At 43.5% G+C, this 12,872-nt stretch overlaps 1 protein-coding gene across 1 annotated transcript in view; it reads left to right on the top strand.

Moving 5' to 3' along the window:
- Positions 1–12,872, top strand: part of LOC110536961 (inactive tyrosine-protein kinase PRAG1) — a 33,026-nt gene that overhangs the window by 16,529 nt on the left and 3,625 nt on the right. Inside the window, exons 4-5 of the mRNA XM_021622645.2 lie at positions 6,355–6,521; positions 9,726–10,495. Coding sequence (XP_021478320.2) covers positions 6,355–6,521; positions 9,726–10,495 — 937 coding nt within the window. The remainder of the gene's footprint in view (positions 1–6,354; positions 6,522–9,725; positions 10,496–12,872) is intronic.

Genomic DNA, 12,872 nt, shown 5'->3' on the forward strand with positions numbered 1-12,872 from the left:
CATCTTCCGCATTTTAACTCCTCTGAATCAGAGAGGTGTGGGGAGCTGCCTTAATCGACATCCACGTTATCCGTGCCCGGGGAGCAGTTGTTTTGGGGGTTAACTGCCTTGCTCAAGGGCAGAACTGCAGATTTTTCCACCTTGTCGGCTCGGGGATTTGAACAAGCAACCTTTTGAATGCTGTAACAAGTCACATAAGTTCCTTATTTACATAAGTATTAAGACTCAGGTGCTTCCTGTTTTCCATTGATCATCCTTGAGATGTTTCTACAACTTGATTGGAGTCCACCTGTGGTAAATTCAATTGATTGGACATGATTTTAGAAAGGCATACACCTGTCAATATAAGGTCCCACAGTTGACAGTTCATGTCAGAGCAAAAACCAAGCCATGAGGTTGAAGGAATTGTCCGTAGCGTGCCGAGACAGGATTGTGTCAAGGCACAGATCTGGGGAAGGATACCAAAACATTTTTGCAGCATTGAAGGTCCCCAAGAACACAATTCTTCCATTCTTAAATAGAAGAAGTTTGGAACCACCAAGACTCTTCCTATAGCTGGCATCCCATCCACACTGAGCAATCAGGGAGAAGGGCCTTGGTCAGGGAGGTGACCAAGAACCCGATGGTCACTCTGACAGAGCTCTAGAGTGGATGGGAGATGTACAAAACAGGCTTAATGAGCTACCTTGCAAAGCCACGCTTATGAGCCCCGAAATTCAGAACGAGTTGCTGGAGTGTGCAGCATCATTGTTACTGTGCAGGATAAAAGATGAAGTTCATTCTGCGCCTTCCCACGTATTTTGCCGTACCAGCAGATGAATATAAACCTGAACTTATTGCTGTGTGCATCCGATACATTCATTCTGGAATGATTTTAAAGATAGAGCTGTTGGGTTTATGGAAACCGCTGATTTGTCTACACAAGGAATTTCTCTGAAAATACTTGGAAGTGTTGCAACCCCTTGGAGTTGGATCCCACTCTGTTTTTTTTAATCCGTTATTTTACCAGGTAAGTTGACTGAGAACACGTTCTCATTCGCAGCAACGACCTGGGGAATAGTTACAGGGGAGAGGAGGGGGATGAATGAGCCAATTGTAAACTGGGGATTATTAGGTGACCGTGATGGTTTGAGGGTCAGATTGGGAATTTAGCCAGGACACCGGGGTTAACACCCATACTCTTACGATAAGTGCCATGGGATCTTTAATGACCTCAGAGTCAGGACACCCGTTTAACGTCCCATCCGAGAGACGGCACCCTACACAGGGCAGTGTCCCCAATCACTGCCCTGGGGCATTGGGATATTTTTTTAGACCAGTGGAAAGAGTGCCTCCTACTGGCCCTCCAACACCACTTCCAGCAGCATCTGGTCTCCCATCCAAGGACTGACCAGGACCAACCCTGCTTAGCTTCAGAAGCAAGCCAGCAGTGGTATGCAGGGTGGTATGGTGTGGGTTTATGTTTCGTTGGCGCTTCAGTCATGTCAGGAAACAGAGGGGTACATGTCCTACTAAAGCAAACCTTTTAAGCAAGCGATATATGTGCATTTCAACTCCCACCGTTTTGAATTTGGTTCTGTGCACTGCAGCAAAAGTGTCGGGACATGTCAGTACCTTTTTTGTTTGACACAGTAAATCAGCTACACACATTTATGAGTGGATCCCACAGACATGCTGGATTCATAGAAGAACCGAAAGAGTTGCATCCCGATAGACCATGTATTGAGCTAGGAAGATCCACGGATTTACGTTGGAGTTAAAAATCAGTGTCAGTGAGTGAAGTGCTGTTACAGCTAGATGTCATTTTTAGAGGTTCTTGCAAGTTTTTCAGAGGCTTGTGGACAAACCACATTAGAAGCCGATGACCTCTTACATCAAATCCAGAATAAGTTTTTATTCCTGTTAGTCACGTTTAGTAAATTGTTTGAAACTAGTGATTTTGCTACGAAGCTCTACATTATCTGTGACGGACTGTATTGGTTTAATTGAAGTCCTCAAAAGCAGCTTTTCTACGTTCAGAGAACTCAGGGGGAGACTTTGATAAAGTTCTAAACTAACTGAAGAGATGATGATTAAGCGTGATATTAGTAATTGGGGATGTGACGACATCATGGCATTGAAAACTGCCTGTAAAATTGGCAGATAGTGTAGTCACAACTTCATTGGGGGAAACATCCAGCATCAAGAGTGACTGACCTGAGGCAACTATGGAACAATATTCTAGACCGACAGATTATGGAGTTAAACTCAAGATTTCAAGAAGACACATATGGGATCATGCAAGCGGCAGCCTCCTTTTCCAAAGAATCCCACACCTGCGGCCTTAAAGAACAGCTGAAAACCACATGCGATCATTATGCAAAATCAAGTGAGGATGCTGAATTCACTGTTTTTATTCAGCAGTTGAGTCGCAAAATGAACATGGGAAAGAGTGACTTTTCCTCCACAATGAGTGTACTTGACAGCTGCCCTGATGATATTTTCCCTAATATAAACTCTCTGTTAAGGATCATTGTCACACTTCCAATGACATCATGCAGTGTGGAGTCTTTTCTCAACAACTAGGATAAAAAAAAATCATCATCACACATCAGTGACAACCACTTCAGTTTGCTGTCTTTAGAGCGACAACTGACAGATCCATTGGATTGTGATGACATCATCACCACATTCAACTCAAAGCCTCGCCGTCTGCGCCTTGTGATGTAGGTCACGACTTATTGAAACGTCTACTAAAGGGAAGGTACCTTTTTTATAGTACTACTGCCTGCTGTGGTATAAATGGTAACATCAAATATAGGCTTGTTTGCCCATCGAGATTGAAGTGCGTCTGAAGATGAGTTCTATGTTGTTGGCAACTGTCTTATTTTAATGTGCTGGGATAGGTCATTATTTATATATGTAACTAGGTTGCTCCAAGTACTATGCGCTAGTATAAAACGATTGTATTACGAAATAATATATGGTGCACATCGCAAAATAAATGTAATAAACAAGTAGAAAAAATGCCTATCCAAATTTTTCTAGGCCTCTCCAAAAAAAAAAAACATCTGGTTATGCCCCTGGTGGAAACGGAACACGAGAGTCAAAGCAAGTTAACGTTGTCTTTGAGACTAAATTTCACTTGCCTGTTCGGTCAGACACAAAGCACATTCCACCAAATAGTCAATGGTTACAGATTGAGCTTTGAAGTCTGTTTGAGTACTTGATTACTCATCTAACCCTCATCATCCTCAACCACTCTGTATCTAACCCTCATCATCCTCAACCACTCTGTATCTAACCCTCATCATCCCCAACCACTCTTTGCTACTTGCCAAGGTCACCCTTTTCTCTGTAAACAGAAATCATGTTCTCAGTAATCTATTTCAGCCAGAGCTGTCCTTCCCTGGTCCTATTCCCTATTCCTTTCAGGCATACAATTGTCTGAATTGTTTTGTTTCATTGTTCAATTGAAATGTTCATGACCTGGGAGAAAAATGTTTTTTTTATATATGTTAGCCAGTAGTAGTGGTAGTAACTGAATTTATAAACATTAGGAACACCTGCTATTTCCATGACAAACTGACCAGCTGAATACTGGTCAAAGCTATGATCACTTATTGTTGTCACTTGGTAAATCCACTTCAATCAGTGTAGATAAAGGGAGGAGACCGGTTAAAGAAGGATTTTTAAGCCTTGAGACAATTGAGACATGGATTGTGTATGTGTGCCATTCAGAGGGTGAATGGCCAGGAGAAAATATGCCTTTGAAGGTGGTTTGGTAGTAGGTGACAGGCGCACCGGTTTGATTGTGTCAAGAACTGCAACACTGCTGGGTTTTTCACGCTCAACAGTTTCCTGTGTGTATCAAGAATGGTCCACCACCCAAAGGACATCCAGGCAACTTGACACAACTGTGGGAGTAATTAGAGTCAACATGGGCCAGCATCCCTGTGGAACGCTTTCAACACCTTGTAGAGTCCATGCCCCAACGAATTGAGGCAGTGCAACTCAATATTAGGAAGGTGTACCTAATGTTTTGTACACTCAGTGTATATGCTATATGTTACAGTATAGTGCTGGTTGAAAGAGATGAAACAGCTGCTATTATTATCTTGATCTGATGTTAGACGTGAGATGATGATGATGTGAATGTACACTATTACTCAAACAGTCTGGCACTGGCTATTTATCAGAAAGATATCTACCTGAAGATCTAATGGAAGCAATGCCATGATAAACGAGGTTTCAAAGATTGTTATTGTTTGGGAAAATAACCTTTTTTATCGAAACTATTATTCACACGACCATCAGACAGGAGAGGTGGTGGAGACTGCGGCCTATTTTAAAGTCACCCAGGTACTAGCTAGCCATTCTCTTTAACATTCTTTAGAGTCTAAGACGTTGGGGGAGTGCTAAGCTGACATGGAATTACATTTTTTTAAAAAGGACATTATGGATCATTTAGCTATTGGATTTTGAATTTTAGGACCCCTTTTTAGGTATCAAAAAAAGAAAACAAATATTGGAAATATTTAGAAATGTACAACTAAAGCCCATAGAAACGCATTGAATAACACATTCATGGGGCGGCAGGGTAGCCTAGTGGTTAGAGCGTTGGACTAGTAACCGGAAGGTTGCAAGTTCAAATCCCCGAGCTGACAAGGTACAAATCTGTCGTTCTGCCCCTGAACAGGCAGTTAACTCACTGTTCCTAGGCTGTCATTGAAAATAAGAATTTGTTCTTAACTGACTTGCCTGGTTAAATAAAGATGAATAAATAAATTCATAAATGGCAAAAAGGACCATCAAAAAAATAAATCATAAGAAACAAGGTTTTGAAAAAATATACTCAGGAAATGTTTTTTTTTTTTTTATCAAGCCGGTGAGACCGTAACTCACCCTCAACCCTGATGCTTCTTTAAATGATATGTGTCAACAGTTCCATAGCACTGTTGTTTACTTATTACATATTAGTTGTAAGTACTGAGCTCCAAACAAATGGAGATGGATTACCCCCATACACTGCAATTTTATTTTTGAAGGTGATTTATGCTATAGCCTACAATACAAATGAGACGACACACACACACACACACACACATTGTCTATTGCCATATGTCTCCGCCTCATTTCCACCGTCTCATCATCATACGCCTTTGTTTGGTCTGACAAATGGTCGTGGGTTTTGCTCTGCTCATGTATGAGGGTACACACACACACACACACACACACACACACACACACCTGCACTGCTGTTTGTTGAGGGGATTTACGTTGTGATTGAAGTTTAAAGAGCTAGTGGATAGAGCAATAGAGCCAGTCAATCTGGGCTGAGATGAAGGATCCGGGGCTATGCTCAGTTTGACCCATTAACCAGCTAGAATGAAGCAATTGAATAGCAATGAGATTCAGATTTGCCTAGCCTGTCACTCAGCCTAATTGGACTACATGATTAGGAAAACTACCCCCAGAGGGTATCAGGGGCTCCTTTTCATTCAGATAGGAGCTATCATGGCATGGGAAAGCAAAAAATGGATTCCTCTATATGTTTAGGGTACAGTGTAGGATGCTGGCAGGGAAATTACTCTAATGGAAAAGTGGAAGACATTTTCAAAAACGTCATTATTATTCCCTAGCTCCAGGAAGTATATGTATTGTCTCTTTTTCATGACTTGGCACTGAGAAGACTATATTATTATTATTATTATTTATCTTAAAGGGAAACTACACTCAAACTATCTTTTTGGTCTTTTTTTTCATTAGTGCATTAGATTTTTAAAGAATTTTTCCTTTAAGAGACACAACAATAACAAGCATTCACTCAGCCAGAAGAGTGTTCCTCTCCGAAGGGGAAGTGAGACTAGTATCTGACGTTTCATGTGTTCTTGTGAAGAGTGGAGGCAGTTTACCTCATGTAGTGGCTGAACCGTCTCATTTACATCCAGATATGTTGAGATATCTAGATGAGATGGAGGGGAAACTAGATGTTTGGCTCACAGAGACAATGATAGATTGTAAAGAACTGTCTCTCAGCCTGAAGCAAAACTGACAGGCAGCACAACACACACACATACATACACACACACACACACACATACACACACACACACACTTTACCTGTTCGCTGAAATTACACAATAGAACTAACATGTTCGGTTTAACAAGTTGTTAGAGCGAACACTGTCTGTTATTGTTGAGAGCTGCAATAGAGACATTTTGTTAGGTGTTTGAGCATCAGACGGTTTTGATAACAGTGGTCATTTATTTTTAATGGTGGGAAGCCGTTGTGTTAACTTCCTGGTTATGGAAATTAGATAAGGCACCAAACATCATCCCCCAGAGTAATATCCTCTGTTACGCTCTCTGCAGGGTGTCTGGTAAGATGAGCCAGAGCAGTGTGGAGCTGGACCACTGCAGCCAGCAGGGCTCTGTCGAGAGCCTGACCAACAGTCTCCGTGGCCTGGGGAGCAGCAGCCTGCCTACAGCCTCCACCGACAGCTTGCCTGGAGACTCCAACAGAGCCCCCTCTGATTCTGGTGAGTAAATGTTAAAGCTTCCTTCGACAGCTTGCCTGCAGACTCCAACAGAGCCCTCTCTGATTCTGGTAACTGTTATAGCCACCCGCCGGGACATATAACTAGGGCCAAGAGATCCGCGAGAAAACGACATTGTTTTGAGAGCAACTACACATATCATATCTGGTGCTGTTGGTATGGTGCCCCAGAGTTGGTCCGGGGGGGGGATAAATGTGGTAAGGAAAAACGTACCCTTACACCATGTGACCTGACCAGAAAAAAAAACCGGTGCCTTACATTTAACAACAACCACCACCACCAACAGGAAGGAATTGGTTGGTTGTTGTTTGACATTTGCCTGTTTTTCCATTTGTGGCAGTCAAATGGTTCTACTAGAAGCATCTAACTAAGTGGAAAGTGAGAAAACAATGAGAAGATGAAAAGGCCCACAGAGATGAGGTTATTACGGTTATACTAACAGCTACTGCAGAGATGAGGTTATTACGGTTATACTAACAGCTACTGCAGAGATGAGGTTATTACGGTTATACTAACAGCTACTGCAGAGATGAGGTTATTACGGTTATACTAACAGCTACTGCAGAGATGAGGTTATTACGGTTATACTAACAGCTACTGCAGAGATGAGGTTATTACGGTTATACTAACAGCTACTGCAGATATGAGGTTAAAGTAACAGATTACTTTATAGTAACATATGAGGTTATAGCATTTTAACGTAGTTATATTGTGTGTATTGTAGGCTATGAGTGCCAGTTTTAAATTCATATAGTTCTGTTCTTGTCTAGAGTAGCTTCTGCTTTCACAACAGCTAAAACAATACCAAATAAACTCAGAAAAAAAAGAAGCATCCCTTTTTCAGGACCCTGTCTTTCAAAGATGATTTGTAAAAATAACTTCACAGATCTTCATTGTAAAGGGTTTAAACACTGTTTTCCATGCTTGTTCAATGAACCATAAAGAATTAATGAACATGCACCTGTGGAACGGTCGTTAAGACACTAACAGCTTACAGATGGTAGGCAATTAAGGTCACAGTTATGAATACTTAGGACACTAAAAAGGCCTTTCTACTGACTCTGAAAAACACCAAAAGAAAGATGCCCAGGCACCCTCATCTGCGTGAACGTGCCTCAGGCATGCTGCAAGGAGGCATGAGGACTGCAGATGTGGCCAGGGCAATAAATTGCAATGTCCGTACTGTGAGACGCCTAAGTCAGCGCAACAGGGAGACAGAATGGACAGCTGATCATCCTCGCAGTGGCAGGCCAAGTGTAACACCAGCACAAGATCGGTACATCCGAACATCACACCTGCGGGACAGGTACAGGATGGCAACAACAACTGCCCGAGTTACACCAGGAACGCACAATCCTTCCATCAGTGCTCAGACTGTCCACAATAGGCTGAGAGAGGCGACAGAGTTTTACCTCGTCAGCTTGGGGATTCGATCTAGCACACTTTCGGTTACTGGCCCAACGCTCTAACCACTAGGCTTCCTGCAGCCCCGATATGAGGTTGTAGTAACAGATGAGGTTTATAAAGGTTATAGTAAAATACGTAGTTTCCTCTTTTAGACTGAGTGTGTGTGTACGTACGTCTGTCAGCCTTTGTTTTGAGATGTGTCATTTTCCACAAAGAGTGTGTGTGACCCTGCACGCTGCTGACTGAGGTCTGACGCACCTACGTTTGGTTTGGCGTCACCCGTCTTCATCTCTCCATATATGGTCTAAAGCCCAGTGGATGCGGCTCAAATGGCACGCTATTCCATATCTAGTGTACTTCTTTTGACCGGGGCCCGATACGACTCTGTTCAAAACTATTGCACTACATAGGGAATATGGTGTGCGAATTGGGACATAGTCAGTGACTCCCAGACAGTCTGTAATTGCCTCACTTCCTGGGAAGTGTTTGAAGAGATAATTATGGGACTGTGATAACTAGGAAAATAAGGGCTTTTGCCACCATGCATACATGCAATCTTTCCTTTAGATTTCCCCCCTGGAAACCTACTCATTTAGTGTCGCATTGGGAGCACAGCCTATCTATGCAGCCTTTACCGTCAACAACCACACAATTATCTGTCTCTCTGGGGAAGACTGTGGAGTTTCACATTCTTTATAGTCTACTCTTTAATTCACTATTTCCTAATGGTACAGCATGGCAGACACTGTGACCATCTTGAACCTTAAATTGTGCACCAACTCACTCTAAACTTGTCACTACACCCTCCGAGGGAACGTTGAATAGATGGGGTGTGTGTGTGTGTGTGTGTGTGTGTGTGTGTGTGTGTGTGTGTGTGTGTGCTGACTGATATGACTAAGCCATTATAGGGAGGGCCACGGTGACAGGATGGGTGCAGCTACTACGAATAGCCTGCTGAGCTGCTGCCACCCAGTCAGATGCTGTTGGGGTGTGGATAATGTACTGTAGATTTATGGGTGAGGGTATGCTAATGTATTTACTGTTTATCGGTACTATCAGTGATTGATTTTCAAAGGTTATTTAGAAGGTTTTACTTCAGTGATTGACATGTGGTTGTTTTACCTACCTTCATTGAATGCACTGATTTGTAAGTAGCTCTTAATAATAGTTTACAGGTGAGGGGTAATGTACTATATGTGTAAGGGGTAATGTACTATATGTTTATGTGTAAGGGGTAATGTACTATATGTTTATGTGTAAGGGGTAATGTACTGTAGTTATGTGGGTAAGAGGTAATATAGCTTTATGGCTAGAGAGGCACTGGGACACAACGCTCCCATTTATAAGAATCAGTACAGGCACCTGAGGCACTAGCTCTTCTAGTTAAACAGTAACTGACTTAACTGTCGCTAGTAATCTCCTCACTCTGCTTATTACTGCCTCTGCACTCAGTCTGTATCAGCCTGAACCCTTGGTGACCGACTATACCTGTTCTATACTAATCCTGTTTATGGTGTGTGTGTTCACTTAAACTGACTGATGGGCATTATTTTGAACAATTTTTATCTGTGCTGTGGCAATTTTGATTTGTGTTTTTTTTATTTTATATAAGTGAGGGAAGTTGTTTGATCAGAGAAGTGTTGATTCCTTTAGTAGTTCTCCAGTCATGTGTTTCAGGATATAAAACATTTTCTTAGTATAATATCTTCTCTTGTGTCTGTGTTACGTGTCATTGTGATGTTCAACATGAATACTGATGTATTGCATCTCTCTCTGCAGGTTCCCATGATGCCCCTCGTCTGTCGTGCACCTCGCCATTTCCCAGAAGCCCGATGGCCTCATCTCCAGGGTCTCCTCACGCTGACCCGTTCTCTAGCAACACCCTGTCCAACCAGCTGCAGCCACCACCCCTACCCGAAAAGAAAATGGTGAATCGCGCCGTATCCGCCCCTGACAACATGGCCGGGAAACCCTTAGCCCGGGCCTACCCCTGCTTCCCCTTCACCGGTGGCTCTGAGAGTAATGTATCCCGTCCTGACGTCCCATCCCTGTCCAGTCTTCCATCCTCCCCCGTGGACCCTCGGGCCATTTATTCCTCCTCTGAGTCTTTAGAGCGCTGTCACACCCCTCTGGGACACCCCCTACGCTCCCGGACCCTGGACGAACCCCTGAAAGTTCGGGGCCGACTAGGGGGTCACAGCCGAGGCAGCATCACCACCTCCTCCTCCCCCCAGCTCAGCGCCCCCCACCTCTCGGCCTCCGGACCCACCCAGGGCTCTGGCCTGCAGCTGCAGACCCTGCTCAGTAACATAGACAGTAGAGAGGGGATCTACTCCAAGCTGGGAGGCCTATATGCTGAATCGCTGCGCCGCCTGGCTCTGAAGTGTGAGGACCACTTCACCCGCAGCCAGAAGAACCCGCTGAGGTTTGATGAGAGCAACTGGTCCCTGTTCAAATTGACCTGTAACAAGGCCAGCTGTAATGCGGGAGACGGTGTCTACTACTCTGCTGCCTGCGCCTCAGACCCATCCAACTCCTACGCAGTCAAGGTAACTGGAACACTGGCTCCCTTTCATCTCTATAGCTTTTATTTATGTAACCAGGAAGTCCCATTTAGGTTAGAAGACCACTTTCCCAATGGAGACCTGTCTCTCTGTTTTCTGGAGTTTTTTGGGGGGCCAAGGCTGTCATGTAGTGCTTTGATATTTTTATTTATTTATTTATTTATTCCACCTTTATTTAACCAGGTAGGCCAGTTGAGAACACCTTTATTTAACCAGGTAGGCTAGTTGAGAACACCTTTATTTAACCAGGTAGGCTAGTTGAGAACAAGTTCTCATTTGCAACTGCGACCTGGCCAAGATAAAGCATAGCACATACAACAACACAGAGTTACACATGGAATAAACAAAACATAGTCAATAATACAGTAGAACAAATTAAAACAAAAAGTATATGTGCAAATGAGGTAGGATAAGGGAGTTAAGGCAATAAATAGGCCATGGTGGCGAAGTAATTACAATATAGCAATTTAAACACTGGAATGGTAGATGTGCAGAAGATGAATGTGCAAGTAGAGATACTGGGGTGCAAAGGGGCAAGATAAATAAATGATCTGTGAGCTGCTCTGACAGCTGGTGCTTAAAGCTAGTGAGGGAGATATGAGTCTCCAGCTTCAGAGATTTTTGCAGTTCGTTCCAGTCATTGGCAGCAGAGAACTGGAAGGAAAGACGACCAAAGGAGGAATTGGCTTTGGGGATGACCAGTGAGATATACCTGCTGGAGCACGTGCTATGAATGGGTGCTGCTATGGTGACCAGTGAGCTGATATAATGGGGGGCTTTACCTAGCAGAGACTTGTAGATGACCTGGAGCCAGTGGGTTTGGAGACTAGTATGAAGCGAGGGCCAACCAACGAGAGCGTACAGGTCGCAATGGTGGGTAGTGTATGGGGCTTTGGTGACAAAACGGATGGCACTGTGATAAACTGCATCCAGTTTGTTGAGTAGAGTGTAGAGGCTATTTTATAGATGACATCACCGAAGTCGAGGATCGGTAGGATGGTCAGTTTTATGAGGGTATGTTTGGCAGCATGAGTGAAGGATGCTTTGTTGTGATATAGAAAGCCGATTCTAGATTTAATTTTGGATTGGAGATGCTTAATGTGAGTCTGAAAGGAGAGTTTACAGTCTAACCAGACACCTAGGTATTTGTAGTTGTCCACGTATTCTAAGTCAGAGGACTCTGGTGGTTAATGTTCACATTGCAATAAGTGTGGAGACTAAACAAATGGGGGGAAAAACCTGTTGAAATATGTGTGTCAGTCAATGAGAGACATGTCTAGAGGCATCTCCCCTAATTACTGTGAGAAGAACGTCTTTGTAATCTGCAGCTCAAATTCAAACTCCCTGATTGGTCCTTACTCCCAAACTCTTATTGGACGGTGTACATTCTACTCCTCAATCAAGGTCATGCTCTTACCTCGTTAAACAATAAAACCTGTACAATGAAGTAAGCCAACATCTTAACGAGCCAAAACCTTAACGAGCTCTTAGACTGCTCAGAAGACCAAAGGGATACTCAGCCGAGCCACAGACCCTCCACGTTGGTTGTGTGTCCCAAATGACACTCTATTCGCTACATAGGGTACTACATTTGACCATAGACTCGTAGTGCACTATCTAGGAAATAGGGTGCAATTTGGGACGTAGCCTGTGTTTGTTCTCACATCGAAGAGAAGGTCCTACCATTCTCGTTTTCCTCCAGGGCATGTTCTGTACTGTAGCCTGCTGTACTGAGGAGAGAGAGAGAGAGGGTGTGCTCTGCATTCATTTTGACTGACCTTTGTCCCAAAGTCATTAGCAATGTGTAAAAGCAACATGTAAATCCAGAGCTGTGTGTCAAGAGGCCTCGCTGCCTGAGGCTCTGTAGTCTTGCCTAATGCCTCTAGGTCCATTAATCTTTTCATGCCAGCCAGGATTTACAGTTCAGACACACCCCTGTTGTCAAGGCCTACATACAACCACCCTTACACACACATTCTTTCTCTCACACAAACACACTACCCACAAACACACATGGCAGCAGCTCTGTGATGTGACTGCGTAATGAAATCATCCCGTCCTCATATTAAATCATCAATCTGTACAGTTAAATCACTATGGCAACGTCCCAAATGGAACCATATTCATTATCACTATGGCTACGTCTCAAATGAACCATATTCATTATCACTATATTCATTTTATAGTGTACTACTTTTGACCAGGACCTATAGGACTCCCGTCAAAAGTAGTGCACTAAGTAGGGGAAAGGGTGCCGTTTGGGACGTAGACTGTGTCATATCAGGGCTCAGCTGTGTTTGTAAAGTGGGAGAGATGGACAGGCTGCCACACTTCCCAATATAGTGCACTACCTTTGACTAGG

The sequence above is a fragment of the Oncorhynchus mykiss genome, chromosome 12 (assembly GCF_013265735.2).
Source record: "Oncorhynchus mykiss isolate Arlee chromosome 12, USDA_OmykA_1.1, whole genome shotgun sequence".
NCBI lineage: Eukaryota > Metazoa > Chordata > Actinopteri > Salmoniformes > Salmonidae > Oncorhynchus > Oncorhynchus mykiss.